Source organism: Strix uralensis, chromosome 20 (assembly GCF_047716275.1).
Source record: "Strix uralensis isolate ZFMK-TIS-50842 chromosome 20, bStrUra1, whole genome shotgun sequence".
NCBI classification, from domain to species: Eukaryota; Metazoa; Chordata; class Aves; order Strigiformes; family Strigidae; genus Strix; species Strix uralensis.
In genome coordinates this window covers 5851321-5873510 of record NC_133991.1, presented here as the reverse complement: position 1 = coordinate 5873510, position 22190 = coordinate 5851321, and the positions used below count along the sequence as shown (strand labels likewise).

At 40.4% G+C, this 22190-nt stretch overlaps 1 protein-coding gene across 4 annotated transcripts in view; it reads left to right on the top strand.

The window, feature by feature from the left end:
- Positions 1 to 22190, top strand: part of MYL10 (myosin light chain 10) — a 50672-nt gene that overhangs the window by 17335 nt on the left and 11147 nt on the right. Inside the window, exons 1-4 of one of the 4 annotated variants that reach the window (XM_074889964.1) lie at positions 6344 to 6410; positions 7733 to 7841; positions 19276 to 19362; positions 22022 to 22097. In XM_074889964.1, coding sequence (XP_074746065.1) covers positions 7782 to 7841; positions 19276 to 19362; positions 22022 to 22097 — 223 coding nt within the window. In that variant the 5' untranslated portion in view covers positions 6344 to 6410; positions 7733 to 7781. Of the gene's footprint in view, positions 1 to 6343; positions 6411 to 7732; positions 7842 to 8429; positions 8553 to 11447; positions 11470 to 19275; positions 19363 to 22021; positions 22098 to 22190 lie in introns of those variants that run through there. The other 3 variants (XM_074889967.1, XM_074889965.1, XM_074889966.1) reach the window with 3 other exon arrangements.

The window sequence follows — 22190 nt, the reverse complement described above, 5'->3', positions numbered from 1 at the left end:
CCTAACGGGATTCCACTTTAAACTTTCAGGATTTTAGATGGTCTGGGAATGAAATGTTCCTATTTGGAGATGGAGGCCTTAGAGTGCCACCACCAAAGAAGTTACTCATGGGGTACCTCTGTCAGCATGAAAATAATCCCTCTCACCCTTTCTGTCTTCCTTCTCTTCCTTTTCTGCCAGCTCTAGATCTGGGAAGCAGTGTGAAAAGAAATCCTCCTAAACAGCACAATAATCCTGCCCTGCAGTCCTTGCAGGACATCAGTAGGGAAAGAAGAAAAGGAAGTTATTCACATTTTGGCTGGAAGGACTAGTGACCTTCACCTGTGCAGAAGTCAGGAATGTCTAGAAAATTAAAGAACAGTGAAGAGGCAGAGATTTAAAGAAAAATGGAGAAAGACCTCTGCATTTTAAGGTAAACCATTACACTAGCTCATGTGCTGGTCGCTCACCAGCAAAATGGACAGTTCAGGGCAAAGCAGACAGTTCCAGAACTGTAGGGGAGGCTTTGAGAAACTATCCAACTGTGGGTGATCCTGGGCTGAAGAGTTCACACCTCTGCTCGAATTATTAGAGTTCATTTTTCAAGAAGATAAATCCTGTCCCATAATTCTAGAAAAATAGAGAAAATAATCAAAATAAAACTGAAAGTGAAATAAGTGCTGCTTTGTAGGGATTAGACTGCAATATTTGCCTTCAGTGCAAGTTTTGAGACCTTGTTAGGTGCCCAGTACCTCACAGGGTTTAACTCATCATATACTTCTTCACTGAGGAATCAGGAAAGTACTAGCCATAAGGCTTGAAATGAAGGCAACCATGCCAAGTGCCTGCCACTTTAGTGAATAGAAACTCATTCTGCTACTTCAAGACTTCTCGGCTGAATTAATGTGTAGGACATAATAATAGCCATGCTGAGAGAGAAATATTCCCTCTCTCATTAGAAACCACTTCTGTTCTTGTTGAGCTGTATCCTCCTACCTTCATCTGCTCTGGGTTCTATCCAACATTATTTACAATAATTGTATCCACCTTCGCTGTTGGATTTCTCAAAGGAATTGTGGCTAAGAGGGATAAAAGATGTCTATACACTCAGTGGCTTTTTCCTCAAACAAATCAGGAAGTCAAGCATGGCTTACAATGAGAAAGAGCTACTTGAAGAGCTCTGGGGTGGGTTTTTTTAGCCTCTTAACGTTGCAGGACACCTAGACATCCTATCTTATACATAAGAAACTTAAATTGTACATTCTGTCAAGTAGATAAATGAGTTGATTAAAAAACCCCTGAATATCCAAGAGCTCCTTCTGAAATCTCAGGATACATTACACGTTCCTTGACCTAAAGGCTGGAGTAGGGTAACACAGGAGCAACCTACCCATACTTTGTCTTCAGGGAGTCCTTATCTTCCAAGGTCTGTCAGCTTACTGGTAAGAAGCAGCCAAACTGTCCAGGACTAGGCCACAAGTGTGGAGTGAAGACTGGATTTGCTAAAGTTACTTCTCTCTGCATCTCTATTATTCTTGAATATTTGTCTGTTTCCTTATACAAAAAAATTATAAACACTGAAAGCAAAATACAGAATAACATGCAGCTGATGCCTCCTTGCACATTAACTGCTTTCATGTCACACTGACAAATACCAAAATGCAAATGACCTCTCTTCACTAACCCGCGTTTATCTATGTGAGTTTCTGCACAGAGCACAACTACAATGGCTAAATGAGTGAAGAGGACTTGATCATATATAAACATATTAAACAATAGATGAAAATAGAGTCTAAACAGACTGTACATTTACCTGCCTCACTGAAATATGCACTCAGTAGGCAGAAGAGTATCTGGCTTAATGAGGTTAATGAAAATTGAATTTCCTTCTGCCTGGCATATTTGAGAAAAACCTTAGGCTAGAAGTTCACAGCAGAATCTTTCCTGAGGGACTTTGGTTTCTTCTGTGCTCTCTATGACTGATACATACATGTGATCTATGAGTTCTGAATGACACCCTTATGTCTGAAAGTGAACACTGAGAATTTCCTGGGTTATTATGCATTTTTCCTTCTAATACAGCATGAGTTCAATGTCTGTCATTGGTGAGGGAGCATAACTCACGTCCCATAAGAAAATCAAAAATAGAAAAAAGTGGCTATTTCTTAATTCCATTTTCTGAGGAATTTGTTAAATTTTTGGCTTGCTGTAGAAGGCCGTGGTAGCCCTACCTCTGCAGTCACTACTATTACCTAGATGCCGTTTGTTTGTGGAAGTTAGGCTGAGGGTTGACTGGGAGCCATGGTTATTAATGATAAGCATCTCCAGTTTAGATTCCCAAAATTTTTCCTTCCCAATGGACTTTTTCCTCACTGCATCGCTCTGTACATTTTCAATGAGGTGGTGCATGATGTCCACCCACAATTATGCTGAGCAGTATCACGGAAGTGCCTGACCCAAGTTCATCTTGAGGATAGATTATATGCTTAGTTTCACCCCTTTGTGGGAATCTGGCTTGAGCTGACATTACAGCTGCCTGAGTTTCAGTGGAAGAGATAAGCCAACAACAGTTCTCTCTTGCATTTGTTTTCTTTAGCAGGGAGCAGCTTTCATGCCTGCACAGGGTACAACAGACAGTCTGTAGAGCAGTATCACCACGTGCATACTCTGACCTACAACTAACTAGCAAAGGAGGTACCATGGGCAGTTGCTGTTCTTCCTTTCAGGAGAGATTTTGGCTTCTAGAAGTCTTTGTCTTGACTTCTACTGAAAGGTACGATGTGGGTCACATTTGTTTCTTACACAAGTTCAACTCTGTACATCCAGAGCATTTCAGTTTTTTCTGTTCTCATGGTTTGATAACTGACTTTGTGCTTTAGGGAGTCTCTTTGTATGGTCAAGATGTTGGATTCATGGCCCAGATTTCTTTCATATATTTCTAAACCAAAAAGCTCAATATTTCCTTCACAGACAAGGGAAGATGACTAGTACCTCAAGGAGTGATTCAGCCCACCTGAAATGCAATTCTTACAATTTATTATTATTTTTCAAACCTTGTTTCCTCTAAAACATGACTTCTGGGGTGTTGACTCATGATTTTGGGGTACTTGTATGGAGTACATTGGAATATGACAATATGTCTGACTGTGGCATTCACATTTCCTCCTGTTTGAGTGATTGTACTGTGTATTTTCAAACTACCATGGGATTTTTTGTTGCATTTCTGAGTACACTGGGGTTGGCTTGCATGCATACATAACTAATGTCTGTGTTTTGAAGTGCCAGGAATGTAAAATGGGGTAGCTAGCTAACTGAGTCAAACAGCAGGTTGAGACATGTCACAACAGTATAATTCATCCAACAGAATAAGGATAGCTTGGGGGGTCCTGAGTTAAAAGAACTTGATTAGTCTCAGCTCAGAGTAAAGATTACCACAGATTGGCAAAGACAGAAGCAAAGACATTTAGATATGGCTTAGGGTCCCGGTTCTGTAAGGTTCTATCCACAATCACCAAAATATTTAGAAACTAAGTCCCAAGCAAGTCAGTCCGAGGATTCAAGTTGCTCCACCATCACTGTGAATGTGTCTGCTTGTTTTCAGGTGATTGGTACATGAGGAGCTCAGGTTGTCTCACAGGTGTTCACTCTCTGGCCCGGCTGGGTCCCACCCTGACTTCCTATGCTGGCAGGATGCACTGTCACCCACCACGAGAACCGAGCCTCCTCTGTCAGTACAATCCACCCTCCTGCGCATTTCACGTACAGCTCCTGGACTACAGTGGAACCACCATTTCCAGCATTATGGACCAGATGATCTTCAAAGGTCCCTTCCAACCCAAACCATTCTATGATTCTATGAATGCTACAAAGAAAAATGATATTCAGTCAGATACTGCCCTCAGCCACATGATGGTCAATCCCAGATAATCCCACTCATTCTAAGAGGTGACAATGGATTTATGCTATTGTTTGTGAGGTTATGTTCTGTGCTCCTGTTCCTAATTTTAAGTCAAGTTGATGAGTGAGGGTTGTTTCTTTAGTACAAACAGGAGAGTTCGTTACTATGTCACGTAATGATTCTTCCATAATGATTTTTTAGAAAAGTGCCAAAGGATTGAATTAGGAACTTGTGACATTTACAAAGAGTTGTTAAATGCCTTTGTGGTTCCTAGCTTTTACAGCTACTGCACTGGTGGAATATGGCCCTATTACCATGTCCTACATTCAACATTTGCAAACCAATGCCAAGCTACTAGTATCATAATTTCTGAAGTGACTATTCCAGCTTGAATTTTTCACTACACTTAAATTCTTGAATTATCCCTCGTTTGACAGACCTTTTTCTAGTAATCTTATGGATGGTTTAGCCTAAAATCTGTGCTGTACTCTGAGGTAGTATTACTGCCTATCTTCTATTTTCTTGTGTGTGTGTTTTAACCTGCAGTAGAACATAAGTGGCTCCAAACCTCAGTATGATGTGATCCAACACACTCTGGGATTCATCTGCAATTAAACCACAGATACCTGGCATGAATTTAGCCACTGGGTCAATATTCAGATATTATATTCTGTAAACAAAATTGGCTTTTGCTATGCTAAATTTTTGACAGAGGATGTAGAACCTTATATTTTAGCACATCCTGATATAGTTAGACTTTAGGTGAAGAGTTTCAGTTGTTTATACTGAAATTTTAGGAAGTTCCATACTATACATATGCCAAATATTTTCAGGAATTATGCATGCATGTGTGTACAAACAGAAATTATAAATGCATCAGATTAATTTAGAAAAGTAGATTTTATCCTAACAGAAAAAGGCATAGTAGACCCCATCAAAAGCTAAATAAAAGACAGAAACATTCAGGCAAAATTTCTGACAGGGAGAACGATTTATCAAGTTGTCGGCTGGTTCCTTCATTCTTTGAAAATTTTAAGTGAATATAGCCTGTCTTTCTGTGAAGATACTTGACCAAAATGTTAGCAGATGTCTAAACCTCACCTGCTTTCCCAAAGTTCTTTACCTTTTCTCCAGCCTCTCTCAATTCCTGACTTCTGCTTTGTTAAACCCTAACTTCTCAGCAGGGTATTTTGCTGCCAGAAAGAACAGGCATTGTCAGCAGAAACTAATTACTTTCTCATCAAATCCTATCTTGCAGCAAAAATGTTGTGATCTGTCTCACTGTTTCCAGTGCCTCCCAAATCATTCATGTACAGATGACACCCCCTGTGTGGCCAGCAGTCCAAGGTGGGTGTGGAGGATAGGCTAAACTGCAGAGCGAGGACAAATCCACTAACCAGACTGGCTCAAAGTCAATAAGGGCTGAATTCTGTCACGGGGGATGCCATGGCTTGAGCTGGCTTAGCCAACTACTATCAACATAAGATAATAACAACAACAACAACCACCATGTTTAAAAATAGGTTCTAGCTCAACCCGAAAACATGATCTTGATACAGCAACAGATATAAAAAATGCTATGGCCTGTGTTAGACAGGAGAGGTGGCTAGAGATGGTTTTTTGATTGTTTCATCTGTAAAACTCTAGGGGAAATTACAATAGATTTCATTATAATCCATCAGCACAATTATTTTGGTTATTGGTGGGTCTTCTGTTTTGGTTTTGCTGGATGGAGAACAAGGCAGAGCTGTTGCATAGGGATTCATAACATCACTAGGACATTCCATCTTCATTTATCATTATTGTTTGAGGTTTTCACAAATAAGGCTCATGTCATCTTTTTCCACTGGGGAACTGGGCAGTATAAAGTAGCCAGGGAATAAAAAATACAGAATTAATGCAAAAGGCTGGGATATTGCTGCCTTGATTCTAGCCTTGCCTGAAATGGACTTCTCATTGGCCCTGCTTCCAGTCTCTGTCTATGGAACAAGTTTCAACCTTGCGGGTGTGTTGGGAGGACAGATTCAGCCTTGGTTTTGAAATACACATATACTGCGGTAATTAGAACAATACAAAAGCAAATAAAAACAGGAAGAAGAAAAGTACCTAACCCACAAAAGGATTTGGTTGATGTGCAGCAAATGAGATATGGGACCACAGAATATGTGATGAAGTTAAGAGAAATATTGAACAGCTGCTTTGCTACACAATTCTACAAAATGAAATGACATCCTGCAGGAAAAATAGTACAGGCTCATTTACTACCCAAGAGGGCAGAGCTAAGGTTACAGGGACTATAACAGTGTTGTCATTTTCTTACTCCCAGGAGCTGCATTTTCCAACTTGATGGTTTTCCTAATGTAATTGCATTTTATGTGATGATTTTTTAGAGCCTGATTCTTGCTAGAGTAAATCAGGAGAAACCTTGGCTTCGCTCAGTGCAAAATGATGGGAGCCACGGCAGAATCAGGCATGCTCAATCCGTAACCACCTTCTCCAAATTCTGCAACAAATGCCCACACTGGAATAGCAAGTAGGTATCAGATGAAAACACAAAACAATGACAACAGTGCATTTTTCAGTAGCCACATCATATTATGTCACTGATGTCAGGTTGAGTTATATTAGTCTGCTTTTTATTATGTTGTGTTATGCCTTTTGACATAATGCAACACACTGTAAGTAACATAAAGTGACCTCCAAGTATAAAAGAGAACACAGATTTTGTCAGATTAGATAGTGGCTATGAATTCCCAGAGAGGGAGGGGTAAGTCAGAGAAGGAGAGAAGAAGGTTTGGATTCAGTGTCCTGAACAACAAATGCACAGGACTTAATTAACAGTTAGAGCAGCCCTGGCTGTTTCCAGATAGGTGTATGTATCTCTGCTCAACAGAGAGAGAAGATTCGCAGTGGGATTTGCACTGTTTAATTTATTTAAAATTCTGCAGAGGTATCTGTAATAGCTCGCTCTTTTCTGTACCTGAACTGTAGGAGCTCCACATACAGCGAACATAAGACTAACTTTCCTGAGACTCGCCTTGTTGACAGGCTCCAAAATACAGCCGTCAGACCAAACTTAGCTAAGGGGCTTTCTGAGCTGTAAGGTGTCTTCTGTATCAAGGATTTAATCAGCTGCTAAGAAAACTACTGTAGGGAGAAAGGAAAGGGAATCATCATGGCTCTGAAAAGAAGGGGAGATCCTCATTAATTTAAGGTGATTAAGGAAAAGTGGGTGGTTCAAGGGAAATTGCTAATTTTCTCTGAATGGCTTGAAATCCACCTCAGCTTAGTAGTACTTGTTGGTGGCTTTGCTGGAATAAGCTGGTATTCTCGCTTTAGTGCCTATTTGAGAGGGACTTGGCCTATACTGCTGATCCATGGTTTGCATACCTGCCAGGATTTGCAAGACAATGCTTCAGTTTGCTGCTTTGCTTTTAATTCCTATTGATACTTGGATAAATTACTGGGTATACCTGTTCCCCACCTGTAGAATAAATGAACATCTGTGACTTAGAGGATGTTAGGAGCACGTAGCAATAAGAAAACAGATGACATGACCAGAGAACGGCAGTAGTTGGCAATTCCACAAGGTACAGTTTGTCAGAGTGCAGAGTGCCAGGATGGGGCTCACATGAGTCCTGTTTTTACATAAGGACTGGCCTTGTCTTTACCCTCAGCACCAAATTAGGTGCCAGCAAAGAGATCAAGCCTGGTCAGTGCATAGGAAGTGGAGTCTTTTGGTATGAAGGCTGGGACACATCTCTTCTAAAGGTTTGGGTTGTCCCTACCTATTGGCAGGATGTGGAAAGTTTCAGTTCCTAAATATGATTAATTGTCACATATCTTCTTTTGAAGGCATGCCACTCAGAGACGTGAAGGAAAACGATCTGTGCACAGAAGTGTAATGTCGTGGTATGAAGTTGGTCTCAAAACTCAGTCTGCAACAGCCGGAATCCTTACAAAGGTACTTACACATTTCCTATGTGACATATTCAGCATTAGTGGCTTTTTTCTGTCCGCACTGAACTAGGAGAAGAGGGCACATTCCATTTGGCATCCTATCTAGCATCTCATCTCACTGCAAGAATTGTCACCAAGTCCCTGTCATCTGCATCTTTTTAGACAATGAATGTTGTATGGATCAGAAACATTTTCATGATCAGTCTCAAAGATGGAAGTTGCAAAGGCACCTGAATACATTTGGTATGCTCTTCCTGAGCAGTAATAGATGTGGAATCTTACTTAAAAAGGTAGTTTAAGATTAAAATTTAATATTGCTACCAGGAATAGAGTGTAGCATTTTGTGTGAAAAAGGTGCATGGATGAGCAGACAGAAGAGCGCATGGTATCAGAATCCAATGTCACATGCGTTCTCTTTATCATTTCTCCATCTATAAATGCAGTATAAATTAATATCTACTTAATTTCCAGGCAACATTCCTTTGTGTATGAGATGCTGTCCTTGTTCATTAGGCTATTAAATATTAGAGAATTAGCAGTTACTACTCGTGAACAGTGTGCAATAACCAGCTCTGCTCTCCATCCTGCAAAGAGATCTGCGCAATCAGACCCCTGTGACACTGACATCCACAGTGCTCTGCATGACTGCAGAGATCTACCTTTAAGTATCATTTTGCAGCATCACAGAGTCCAGAATTAAACAGGAAACATTCTGGTGAGTATTGTTAAGTTCATAAAGCAAGCTGTTACCCTATACTTGATAAGCTCAAAAAAGAAAGCTGTTAACTGTGGTAGGACATCAAACCTTGCTTATGGCCAGACAGACACAGAGACTCAACACTGGAAAATCTCACTGAGATTTGCAGCCAGGCTGGATCTCAGGAGACTTCCTATTATTATTTTCTTCAGTAATAAATCATTATGTTTTCTCCTTCACAGCACAGAGAGTTCAAATAGACCTGTCCCTGTGACAATCTGATTCTCTGAAGGAGTGTCCTGTTCTGTTGAGTCATGTGAGAGGAAAATACAAAGAAGTAGAAAGACAGATCAAAAAGGGGTAGCAGAAAGGGCCCTGGAGGCAGACTTAAGTTTGGTATTTAATATTTCAGGTAAAATATTCACTTAGCATCAATTATCTTGTTGGGTTCTTTTTTTTTTTTTTTTTCCAAATGAAATTGCCTTCTGAATCAGCCAGCTCTCTAATTACCAGATTGAATGATTGAAATTTTTAGGGCAATTAAATTCAAGCCTTTCTTTTTCAGTCCTTATATTATTCCCCCCTTCTCTCCCTCCCCTCTCCAGTCTGGAGCCTTTCTATAATTTGGAGGCAGTTGCAGAAGCAAGCAGACCTTTAAAGTCAAGATGTATGTCTCCCTTAATTCCTCTGTGGATTTGTTTTATAGACTAAGCAGAGAGGGTTCTGGTCTCTCAGGACACGTGCATTACAAACACACAGTATTGTGTGGATTTCATCCTAACATGTCATGTCATTTAAAAACAGCTTGGAAGAATTCATTTAATATAAAAATTCTGTGAAATGACAAAGATCAATGTAGAAAATACATGCACTATTGGAAAATGCCTGCAGATCAAGCTAGAAAACTAAGGAGCAAATTGATGATGATAATGATGATTGATGATATACTAGATAAGAGAAAACAAAACTCCCAAAGAAACAGTACAAAGCCTCTGTTAACAGAACTGTTAGGACAAACTCATGAAATGGCTGGATGAAAAGATAAGTATTCTTCCAAAAAAGGACACAAAATTCACAGGATGGAATCCTGGGCCCAGTGAACTCAGTGACAAAGCTGCTGCTCCTTCGGCTTCGCTCAGTGCAAAATGATGGGAGCCACGGCAGAATCAGGCATGCTCAATCCGTAACCACCTTCTCCAAATTCTGCAACAAATGCCCACACTGGAATAGCAAGTAGGTATCAGATGAAAACACAAAACAATGACAACAGTGCATTTTAGGGTTAGAGCACTGATCCTGCAAAACAATTAAACATATTCTTAAATGTGAGTGTGTGAGCTATTCTGTTCATTTCAGTGGATCTACTCCTTCATTATAGTTAAGCGGATGCTTAACAGCTTTGATGAATCAGGATCTAACCCAGTGAACATGATAAGTCTTTATCACAATGGACCTTTGAAATTATGTGAGATTTTCCTCAAAAACCTTACTTTGACTTTTTCAGATTAGCAAACTCCATCTAGTATACAAATCTGGGTCTGCTATCCAGCAGGCCGTTGAAGGCTTATGGACTGAGAGATTTATTTTTGTGCTGTGTTATACTAGGTATTGGTATAATGTCACTGAAGTCAGAATGATGAACAGGAGGCTAACTTCCAACTTGTATCCACGACAATTTTGCTAAAGCCAGATGAATCGTATTCTGCTTATTTATTACTTACTTATCCCTGTAGGTGTTCGAGGTACTTCACAACAGCTAAAATAGTCCTTGCCCTGAAGAGCATGCAGTCACATCTAAGATTAGAGATGACAGCACTGCAAGGGGCTGGACCTGGAGAAGGAACAAGGTCCTTGTTCAACTAGATACTTAAACGAATGTTGTCTGTCCCAAAGTTCAGTCGACTGGTTAAGCACTTTCATGGCTCAAGGTTAGCGTGACTGATGTAGACACGTATTTCAGATGATAGTGTATGTTCCTGAAAAACGTATTGTTACTGCTGATTTTAATGCAGCGGTGTTCCTGTGATACTCTCGCAGACACAGATTAGACCTTTAGGAAATATGATTTCATGTCCTTGGAATTATGCATTTTGTACTGGTTAATGTTTTGGCCCATTGTGATAATGCCAAACATGATTTATGAATCAGGTGGAATGTGTATGCATTAACACCCATGAGCATTCCTTGGGAGACACAGTCCTTGTGGTTCCTATGCTGCCTTCTGTTTTCTCCTGCTTTCAACACCATATTCATTGCTATACATCTCTTTTTTCATGCTTGGAAGTCCACGAGTCTCCAGCAGTTTGCAGTAGCTTGAGGTCTGGCCCCAGACTTTGGGCATGTGTGATAGATTCAGGGAAAACAGAGCTGATCTGAGTCACTTTATTGGTATCTGCAGAGCAATGCTTTTCGGGCATAATTCCCAGTTATAGATACACCTATGCAGAACCTCAGTCATTTTTCTGGAGCTTTGAATGCATGTGCCAGACTGTGGAACTACCAAACATCTCAGTGGCTGGGATTTATTGCTAGTTTCCTCTGCATTTTCTCAAGGAGTGTGTTTCTCTTTCTGCTTTTTCAGGATGCCATGTCCACTTAAAATCTTTTTAGTGCATGCCCTGTGTTCATTATTTAGAAGTCCATGGGAAAGCCCCTTCAGCTCTAGCTTATTGTGAGTGCTGTACAACTGTATCCCAACTGCCTACTATACTTATCTACTGCATTATTTCTGTGAAAGCAAAAGCCGTGCATGGAACAGATGCTTGGAATGGTATTGGGATCCAATTACTGCACTTTTCCAACCTTACATCTATTGTCTAAACTTGGAACAGGCATATTTTTATTCCTTGGTGACACTATATAAGGAGACAATTGGCATTGTGTTTGCTGGCTGACTAGTTGGCAGAGAAGGGGTGGAAGGAGCAGCAGCAGTATGGTAGGTTCTATTCTTTCCCATGTCTGTCTGTTTACCTCCGTTTGTATTTATTTCTGACTCCAACAGTTCAAACAAAGCAGTAATGACCACACTGGACCCCATGAAATATCATAGTTAGTATCACATCCAGAATGGAGATACATCCCACAGACCGAGCTGTGAACTTCCAGGGACTTTTCTGCATGTGTTTAACAAATGAGTAAGGTAGGAAACACAGATGCACTTGCTGAAGGGAAGAGCTCGTGCATCTGTTTCCAAGACACTAGGGCAGCAGTGACTGGCACGGCTGGTGTTAATTAGTGCTACGGTCTGCTATGGTGTGATGGGGAGTGAGGGAAAGGGATATCTCTATAACTCTAACTGTATTGCTCTTGAGACAGTGGGGAGAAGTAGGAAGTACTGCAGAAATTTCTGTGTCTTGTCTTTGCCCTGCTCACTGTTGGCTTTTAGCTCTGGGACTCCAACAGCCACCTCTGCACCAAAGGTGCACTTGATGTGATTCCAAGAAGCAAAGAACAACTGCCTAAGGAGTAGCAGGCAGATTGGGCTCTATCTTTGTCTTCTGCAAATTCGGAAGAATGACTACAACAATATTCTAAAAAAAAAAAAAAGCGGGTAATTTTCTCTTTCCTTATTTTTCTCCTTCTCACAGGTCCTTTTCAGGCTGCCCAGTGGCTCCCTGGGGCTATGGAATATTTGATTCTGGAGAACACTGGGGAGGGAGTTGTATATGAAAAGCTTAGTTCAAACCTGATCCCATTTAAGCAGGTGATGAATGTGATCCAAGTGCTGTTCTGAGCAGGATAAAACCACATTCAAAGTCACTTCTAAAATCCACGCACAAAACTAGGTTCCAGTTTCAGCCAGCACAAGCCCAGTGTCAGTGGTTTCACACTGAGCATGCAAGCCACTAATCATGTTCTTCACCACTGTTTTAGAAGTGAGCAGTGCCTTGCGCTGATTATGCCTCTTCATCTGTGGGTTTACAGGTTTCCCTTTAATCAGCTTCACTAAAGTCTAAGGAAGCCCTTTTGAGGGGTGGGTGGCAAGTGCTGGGTCTTAGATTTTCTTTTTCCCCTCTCTCAAAATTTTATTTACCAATTTTCTTCCCTCCTATTTAGTACAATGATACACCACACTCTATGTTTGAAGATATTTCAGGACATTGTGTGGTGAAATGCTTAAGTTAGGAGATGTGAAAATATACTGAGAGAGTAATCTGTCTGCTTGCTCCCAGTTCAACTGGATTCTCGGTGGAGGTTCTTTTCATTGTGCCTTTTGTTTTGGGAAAATATCTTCTGAGGTACCTTACTATACAGGGAGACATGAAACAGATTTAAAATGGAAAGAAAAAATAGCCTTAATGAAAGAAAGCTGAAGAATATCTTTACATAAGGAAGTGATCATTTTTTATTAATCAGAGGGAAATGTATATGTAATTATGCTAGATGAACTCTGTGGGGAGGTTTTTTTCTCTCTTTATGATGTCTTAAGGGATTTATAAATATTACAGAGGTTTTATAGCATCATAATATTTCAGATGTGCAGTAAAGCTACTTTCAAAGGATTAGTGCAGACAAAGCAGCATAGTAAAAAATAATTACAAGTCAGCCAGTGCTACTAGGCTCTGACATACAGGGCTGATGAGAGTGAGAGAGGCAGGGTTCAGGGAGATAATTTTTCTAACAAGAGCAGACCACACAAGTGCTGTGGAATGGAGTTCTGAGAACTGTCTACGGCTCTCCGTTAATTCCCGGGAATTTCAGTGAAGTCGGGTCTGTGATGTCTCCCCGCATGCTCTGTGCTGATGGAGAGAAGGAAGGGAAGAAGAGAGGTGGAAGGAAGGAGAGGGAAGCCTTTTTCTTATTCCCAAAACATCCCTGTGTTTATTCAGTTCAAGTGACACCTTGTAGCATATTCTGTATGCTGAAGGGAACTGCGTACCCAAAAATAGATTGCATTCTGATCAAATGTGTTTTGCAGCCTGCTTAACTGTCTGGAATGTACCACCTGTACTGAAACAAGTACTGACCTCAGTGGAGCAATGCTGATTTCAGTAGCTGAAAATGTGGCCAGTTGTTTAACCGTTGAAGTGTTTGTGTCTGCTTCTGCGTATGCATGTATGTGTACATAGGTGTGTGTCTGCAAGCACAGAGGACTGGGTACGTAGTCAGGGACTGTTCATCTGTTTATGTGAAGCAGGAGGATATGTATGTGCCAGAGAAGAAAATTTGTTGGGTGGGGAAAGCAGCTGGTGAATTTTGGGTCATAGAGGTTGAGCAGTCTGCGGTTGGAGAGGTTATCTGCTGTTCCGAGCTAAGTTTTGGGAGATAATGCATTCTCTCTGTGTATCTGTGCACGAGAAAAAAGGAGACTGTGTTTGGGAAGGGATTTTATGTGGGGCAAAGGAGAATGCTTTAGTGTACGGGAGTGTGAAGCAGGGAGGATGCAGTCCAACAGATTTTTGTATCTAGCAGGGATCAAAGGTGTGTGTGCCTGTGTGGGTGTGTGGGAGGCTGGGGCTACATATAAAATGGAGTGAGGATGAGAAGGGAGGGATCTGTTTGTGAGTGTGGAGTAGGTAATAAAAAGATCTTCTGTTTCTCAGTTCTGATAACGTGGGTTTTTATTTGAATGATCTGAGGCTGTTGCCTGTTTGAAATGCAAATTGTGCCCTTAGAGCAGTTTATGTTGCTTGCTCCTCTAGACTGTTCCCTCAAAGGCATGCACTTGGGTTGGCCTTATGCTGCTCACCTGCCATGAAAAGTACCTAAACCACGCTAAAAAAGGGTGGCTTGTTCATAGCTGGGATCTCTGGTGCAGATGCAGCGTAAATTATCTCAGCAGAGCAATCTTGTGAGACAATAATCAACAAAAATCCTGTGCAGTGCTGCAAAAATCCCTTGGATGGGCCTGAGAGGTAACTTTTGATTCAGAAGTTGGATTCAATGATAGCAAAAATTCAAAGACAGGAAATGTCAGCACTGAGATCCCAGAGTGGATGAAAAACAAGGAGAGAGTGTGATGGATGAAAAAGTAATAGTAACTCAGAGTTAACATCATACTGTGGATCACAGTAGGGGACAGAATCTGAGCAAGATGATGGATGATTCTGTCTTTTCTGTAGTCACGGATGTAGTTGCAGAGGAAGGAAGTATAAAATGTGAAACAGTGCAATTTAAAGCTGCTAGTATCTTACGTCTAGTTTGCCCTGGGCTGAATGAACAAATAAGGGTACAAGGCAACAGAATCAGGCTCTTAATAGCGATTGCCGCTGTTTTTCTCTGAAGAACTCCCTCCCAGGAGACCTGCTTATCCATTGGTGTCTTCTCTGGTAAAAAAAATTAAAAGAAGACACAATAAGTTGCTGAGTTGGGAAGTGGTTTTGCTTGTGTTTTGACTTTGGCTGTCAGGAATATCAAACTCTGTCATCTTCAGTTATTAAGAGTATTTTCTGGGTGTTTTAAGGCATGGGGGACCAAGCAGGGAACTGACCTTCCCAAACAAAACCAAAAATGTGGCTTCTGGCAGAGTGCTGCCCATTTTGCCTGAGTGCCTGTGAAGGCATTCTTGCTCTGCAGAAAATGCTGAGTAGAGTTTGGTTACTTCATACTTACTGAAGGGTAGAAGTATGCACCTGAGCAGTCAGTGCAGAGTAGCACCAGTAATGGAGCTGAACCTTTGTTTATCTTGCAGCAACTTGTCTGTTTTACCATACTTTTCTGGGTTGTATGCAGAATTCATTGAGGGGCTGAAATGATAAAGTTCTGCAATAATCCAGTGTCACTTCCTTTGTATCTCATGTGTCATGAACCTGCCCTAGTACCAGCCTTTTATGAATTTATCAGGGTAAAAACCACCTCACATTCTGAAGTAAGAACTAAGTATTTTCAGCTTCTTCCTCCTTTGCATGTAGAGATATAAACCGATTCCCTGCCCTTCTTCTTCTAGGTCACCCCGAAATCAGAGATTTTTTCACTCTGATTCACTTGAATATACACCCTCCTCCTGCCCCACAACATACAAAAAATCAATCCCTATTCTTATATCCAGAGAGGTGAAGGCAGCACACACTCATTATTTCTGCCTACCTGTGTCACTGCACTATCCTTGTTCTCTCTGGCTCCCTGAGACTGCCAGAGAGGAAAAACATAAAGAACCTCAGTGAAGGAAACTCAGCTCATGGCAAATGCCTGGTTCAACAGTTTTCTTGGGACCAGATTTTGGTATGGCTCTATTTTTTCGTTTAAATCTTCTAAACCAAACCAAACCAAACCAAACCAAACCAAACCAAACCAAACCAAACCAAAAAAAAAAAAAAAAACCCCAAACCCTTTAAAATCCAGGCTAATTGAGAGAGTGTTAACACTAGTAAGACAAATGAGTGATATGCGACAAGCCTGTGGTTTCTCTTCTAAAGTGAAGTGTTGTTTTCTTCACAATAGGATGATTAATACACTCAGGCAGGAATATTAATAGGCTTGTTCAGTTGTTGCAACATTCTTCCCACTGCTGTGCTATTGAGGCCTTGGAATCCGAGCCCAGGGGACCCTCAGCTCTTCAGTTTCTCATCTGGCATGTTTTGTATGTCAGTCTCAGAGCACATGTTGCAAAGATAGAGCAGCTATCTTTGCAAAGCGCAGCTTGGCACACTTTGCATTTTACAAATGGGGAAATCAAGGCAGACAGAAGTGATGTGTCAGTCACCCACTTGATCCTCTGTAGGTCACCTACTAAATCCTTGGCAGTTTAGAAACCATATGTTTGCTCAGTTCTGTATTGTTATTTTTACTATGCCATTCTTTCAGAGAGATACTTGAGAGTCAGAATCCTGATTCTATTAATTGAAAAATTCTGGAGGGTTTGTAGTTTTCAGACAGCAGCACAGACCTATTTCTATGCTCCTAGAGCTGTCTTTTAAATTGACTTACCCACCAGAAAGACAGTGACAATGTACTGTATTTTGTTCCTCCTCTACCTACTTATCTCTCAGTCTTCCTCTTCATAGAGCCTGCCTACCCACCAGTCATGCAAAATCAAGGTGCAGATTCTTTCTGTGATTATGAATTTCCTAGCCTTTCAGAGCAGATGAGTCGTTCCCAATACTGCATATGCAACAAACAGGAGACTGATAATCCAAGATGCTCTATACGTTTAATGCCAAAAGACTTAGCTTGAAACTGGTGATGGAAAGCCATTCCCATCCAACAGCTGTTCTTTGGCCCCTGTGAAATGTGTTGGTGGTCTCAGCCCCATTCCACAAGTGAGCAGATCATAAATAGGATCCACACCCAGAGCTTCAGCAGGAAAACTAAAGATAGATTGAGCAACATGGGCACTGATCTCCTTTATCATCCCTGGAGTTGACCAACCAGAGAGTAAAATTGAACAAATATGATGCTAGGATGCATTTCTCCTAGTACAGTGATTGTTCTCTGGATAACTGTTCCTCAATATTTTTTACCTTGAATAGGACTTCACTAATGTAAAGAAACTTTTGGATGGTTTTTGTGTTGCTGGTGTGTTTCTAATAGATACTGAGCTACAGATTTTGGGTTTATCTGATCCTTTCTTATAGCTACAGTCCTTTCTTAAAGCCTTACAGCACAGAGATCCCATTGAACTGAGGAATAATGGAGCTATTGCCAGTGTTTGGCATTTAAAGTTAACAAAATCTGGAGCTGGAGCCCACTGTCCTTCATTGTGGTGCTAGCTTAAAAAGATGCAGATTGTTTGCTGGCATGGGGAATATTTAGCATGCTGAATATTGATGCTGTATTTGGTCACAGCAGAGCAGAGCATGAGCATGGTAAAGCATGTTTCATCTTCGTAAAGACCAGATACGTGAGCACAGGAGAACCAGTTTTACTACCCCATCTGAAAACGCTGAGGCCAGCCTGTGCCCTGTGGTCAGTTCCCCCAGACAGCTTGCAGTACATTCCGCTGGGTAACATCTGCTTTCTTTTTACCTCAGGGAACAAATACATGTAAATACGCAGGATTGTTCTTAATATTTCCATTCGATCTGGAAGTGTTGAAAACCTCCACCAGGCACCTCACGTTACATGGAAGATTGCCCGTTACTGTTCAAAATAACACTTATTTCATGTGTAGGAGGAGGAGAGAATCTGTTTATTCCAAAATCAATATTTCTGCATTCATTAAACATTCCACTTATTCATTTTTTTTCCATGCCCGTGGTGGCATTCTATCCTTGTTTTTAACCTCACTACAAATACATTTTTCTTTTAATTTCCATTCCTATTTCCAGATTTCAGTGCTTTGCATTAGCTGATTGAAGTCTGACAGGTCTGGAGTGTGGGTATGTGGGGGAGTGTCTACCACAGCCCTAATTTTCAACCTGGGATCTAAACCAGGGTGGATAAGTGTGGAAATCTGCCTGGCAAATTAAATTGATCAGACAATGTATACTTCAAACAGAGTCAAGTGGGAATATTTCGTTGAGCTGCTCTGCTCCTCAGGATATTTGAAATCAGTATTGAATTTGAACTTTCACAGGCTTTTTTATTTTGATGAAAGGAGACAGTAGAAGTTGCCTTCTGTTTCATGCAGAATAGCCCAAACTAAGTAAGACTAATTTTCCATGACATGAGAACCAGGTGGGACTATGATGATGAAGTTTAAAAGTAAAAATGGTAAAGAAAAAAATAATCTGTCTTGAAGGGAACTCAAAAGGCGATGTAGCTCATTATCCTTCCCCAAGTAAGGATAATGCTGTGGTTAAAACATATCTGTAATCCTTAGGAATCACAGATTTTATTCTTTACTGCAGAACAAGAACTGTATTGTCTTAGGCAAGCTGGCTGGGCCCTTATTTAGAGATATATCATGAAGTCTAGTTCTGACTGATTTTTAGTGATCATTAGATTCTTAGATATCATTGTAGCTCTTTCCCCAGTCTTTCTCCATCTCAGTCTTTAGATACAGAATAGTGTTAAAAGCAGGCCCTCCCTTTTATTTAAGATGATTATCTTGAATATTAAAATTATATGGGCTAGGAAGGCAATGTAGTGTAGTGTCAAGAATATAGACTGTCCTCTAAGTGTAGAAGTGTCCCTGTGTAGGAAGAATCTGTTTAGTCAGTGTTGGTCCAGACAGAGCAGACTTCTGAACATTTCTGTGTGAGTAGGAAATGATATCATTTCCCTTTATAGCTCTTGAACTGAGTCTTCGTGTAGGGCCTCATATTGAGTCTGACTGCCTGGCCCTGCATGGGGACTGGGAAGTGACCTGTAGCCACTTACCTGAATTGTATTTCTTGAGAACAGCAGGTTGGGAATTTTAGCTTACATCTCCAAGTAAGACTATAAGCTTGCATCACTCCTGCCCGAGTACAGAGCTCTGAAAAGCCACTATGAAAGGGGGAGTAGTCTCCTGCATCAAATGGTCTGGCACAGGTGACTCTGCCCAAGGAACAGGCAGTTCCTTGGGGAAACAAGCAGTGGACCAGATGTGATATTCAGAGCGACACTTTGGGCCCCTCACCTTTTTTAAGGCAGCACAGTGTCAAGCTGTCCCTGTTTATCTGAGCTGTCAGGTTCCAGGCCAGAGCAAGGAAATGGCAAAAAGCCTCAGTGAGAGATTCATCTGTTACTAAAGCAGTCTTTTTTATCACATTTATATATATATATATAGGATTGAATTGCAAACCTTGTCATAACGAAACACAATGCTCTTGTATTACTTGACTGTATATGTTTTACCTTCTGTTAAAGATGGAACTTGTTTTCATGGGTGCTTAACAGACAAAGTAATACATATCTGATCTTCTTATTTGTATTACAGGCTCCAAAAAAGGCAAAGAAGAAGATAGAAGGTGGTTCCAATGTATTCTCTATGTTTGAACAAACCCAGATCCAGGAGTTCAAAGAGGTTGGTCACTACTCTGCTGTTCTCTATAGTCTCCTGTCATTGCTAATGAATAACATAGGTTTTGTTTGCAATCCTTATTCAATTCTCCATCTGCTTTAATAGAACACACAGTTGTTTTCTGAATCATCTCTGTGGTTTTGGCTGGTATATAATTTTCCTTGTGTGTTTGTTTGTTCTTTCCTTAATTTTTTCTTTCATTCTTTCTTTCCTTCTTTCTGTCCCTCCCCTCACTCTCCTGTTTCAAGCTCTAGACTTATTTGAAAAGCCCCCAAGCCCCCACCCCAAAATAGAGGAAAACTATCATCTCATCCTCTTTAGCCCTGATTTGGGAAAACACTTGAGCACATGTTTAAAGTTAAGTTTAAGTGGTGTTTTAAATACAAATAGTCTTAAGTGAATAGAGATGCCTTATTGAACCAGGGCTTTAATTAGTGGACTGTTCCACAATAGCAATAGAAAATATTCTTCTGTGCCCTTCTAATACTGCCCACAAACTAGAAACAAAAATACTAAGAAGCCCTCATCTGACTTTCTCCATAAATGCCAATAAAACAAAACAACATGTTGAGATTAACTAAGTAAGCATCTTTTAGCTCCCAAAGAATTTGGTATTACCATGCACTGTAGGTCCCTTGACCAGTTACTTGTGAGACAGTAAGTCTAATGGGCTGGCATAAAAGCTGAAGCATATTAAAGACAGATGATTTGTTTGATGAGTTTATGCTGTTTTCTGGGTGGACATTCTAGAATATCTGTGAGGCCATCACATTTTGCACTGGTTTGTAATTTTAAATTATTCATTTTCCCCCCATTTTTTGCTAACTCACATCTCTAAAGCAATATCTAATGTGATAAATAGCTACTGTTTCATTTTGTGCATGAGGCTTTCAACTTCACTTTTCATGAGGATTCCCACCAGTAAAGCTCAGTGGTGAATGCGACTGAAAACTCATGCAAAGGATTGTGAATATGTCCCAGGTAAATGAATTGAAAACACTAACTTTTTCCCCACGATTAATGGGAACATGTTTAACACTCTTCTCCCACCTCTTCTCCATATCCTATGAACCTCCAGTTTTACTTTCTCCAAGGACTACTGTTTGAAGATGTACCAACAAAAAGAACTGCTCAGAATGCTATATTTGATCAACTCTAAGTGAGATAATACTAAGAGCATTTCTGGGAGGATGGTGGCAGAATAACAGCAAAAGCATGAGGCATTGGAGTAGTCCAGTGAAAACCAACACCATGTTGTGTCTAAAAACTGCATACTTGGGACAAGTATTTCTGAAAAGCTGGTTTTGATCAGAACATTTTTATCTAGAGATTTCAACCAGCTCATTAGAAAATGTTTCAGCACTGCTGTTTTGCTTCCAAATCGGGGGATCACCATTTAAACCAAACCTTCCCAAAAGGAGGGAAAGCAACTCTAAAGAGCCAGGCTTAATTATTTATGAGATGATGGCTTGGCAGGTAAATGAAGGGTTATGAACACGCATGCTGCAAGTAATCACACGGGCAAACTGGAATGAGAGCAGCGGGGCTTTGTAAGAAACTGGAGGTGAAACTACATGAATATATGTTGATATAATATGATCATGGAAAGAAGTGCACCCTGTAGAGCAGTAGACTTTAAAACTCTGCAAGTTACTGTAGCTGCAATGGACTAGCTGTGTTCTCAGGAGAACGTTGTCTTTTATAATAATACTGAAGTAAGAATAATTCCTGGTCATTGTAAAGATACACTCTCATATTGATGTGCATGTCAGACAGATAACCAGCTTCAGAGACATGCCAGGTTCTACTAATATTCCCCTTAGTATGACCAAGAGAATTTCAGGTCATTAAAATCTTTCTAAATCAATTAAAAGTGTGATGGCAGTGAATAGACAGACATGCAAATAGGTAAATAGATAGATAGGCAGTTAGTTAGCTGGCTTGGTAAATAATGGTCAGAGTACCTAAATTCTGTGTAGGCTGAAAGCAGAAAAATAACTGGATTTTTACTATCAAAAGTTAAATTTTGCCTGACAAGAAGTTTTTAAGGTCGACACATCAAGGTCAGTCAGAGCACATAGTACAGTCTGAAGGATACAATTTATTGGAAAGGGAAACAAACTTTGAATAAATAATACTGTGAAACCTACATTTCTCTATAGCTTTGAAAATTCAGCTATCTCTTTATGATGGATCATTTTAAGGCCTAGAAGAAATTGACTTTTGCTTGAGAGATATCTACAGTAATTAAATGTTTTACAGAATATGATAGCTGCACAAAGGAATGAGGTATGGGAAAGGTACAGAACACACAGAGAATCCACTGACTAAATCCTCCCTAACTAAAGCTTCCCTAATTCAAACTTTTATGGGTTAAGGCCTGAATGGCTGGAGCTGCCAGCATTGGCGTCAGCCCAGCTACACGCTGCACTGAGCATTAATTTATTAAGAAGAAGTTTGGGTGGGTTTAATTAAGCCCCTTGCCAAGATACAGTAATGTGTTGAAAGTGAGGAAAGTGCAAAGATGGGGATGAATCAAAGGAAGTTAAATATTCTTTTTTTACCACATGATTATAATACCCCCCTCGACTGATATTTGTGATTGTAGCACTGTCCAGTGCAACATGGCAATGGCAATAAATTTTCCTTTTTCTTCCAACAGGCTTTTACCATCATGGATCAGAACAGGGACGGCTTTATTGACAAAGCGGACTTGAGAGACACATTTGCTGCACTAGGTAAACTGGCAGTAATAATTAAATAAAAGAAATGCAGTTTAAATTTCAAGCACACAAGAAAAGTTTGTATTAGAATTACAGTGAGGGAAATAA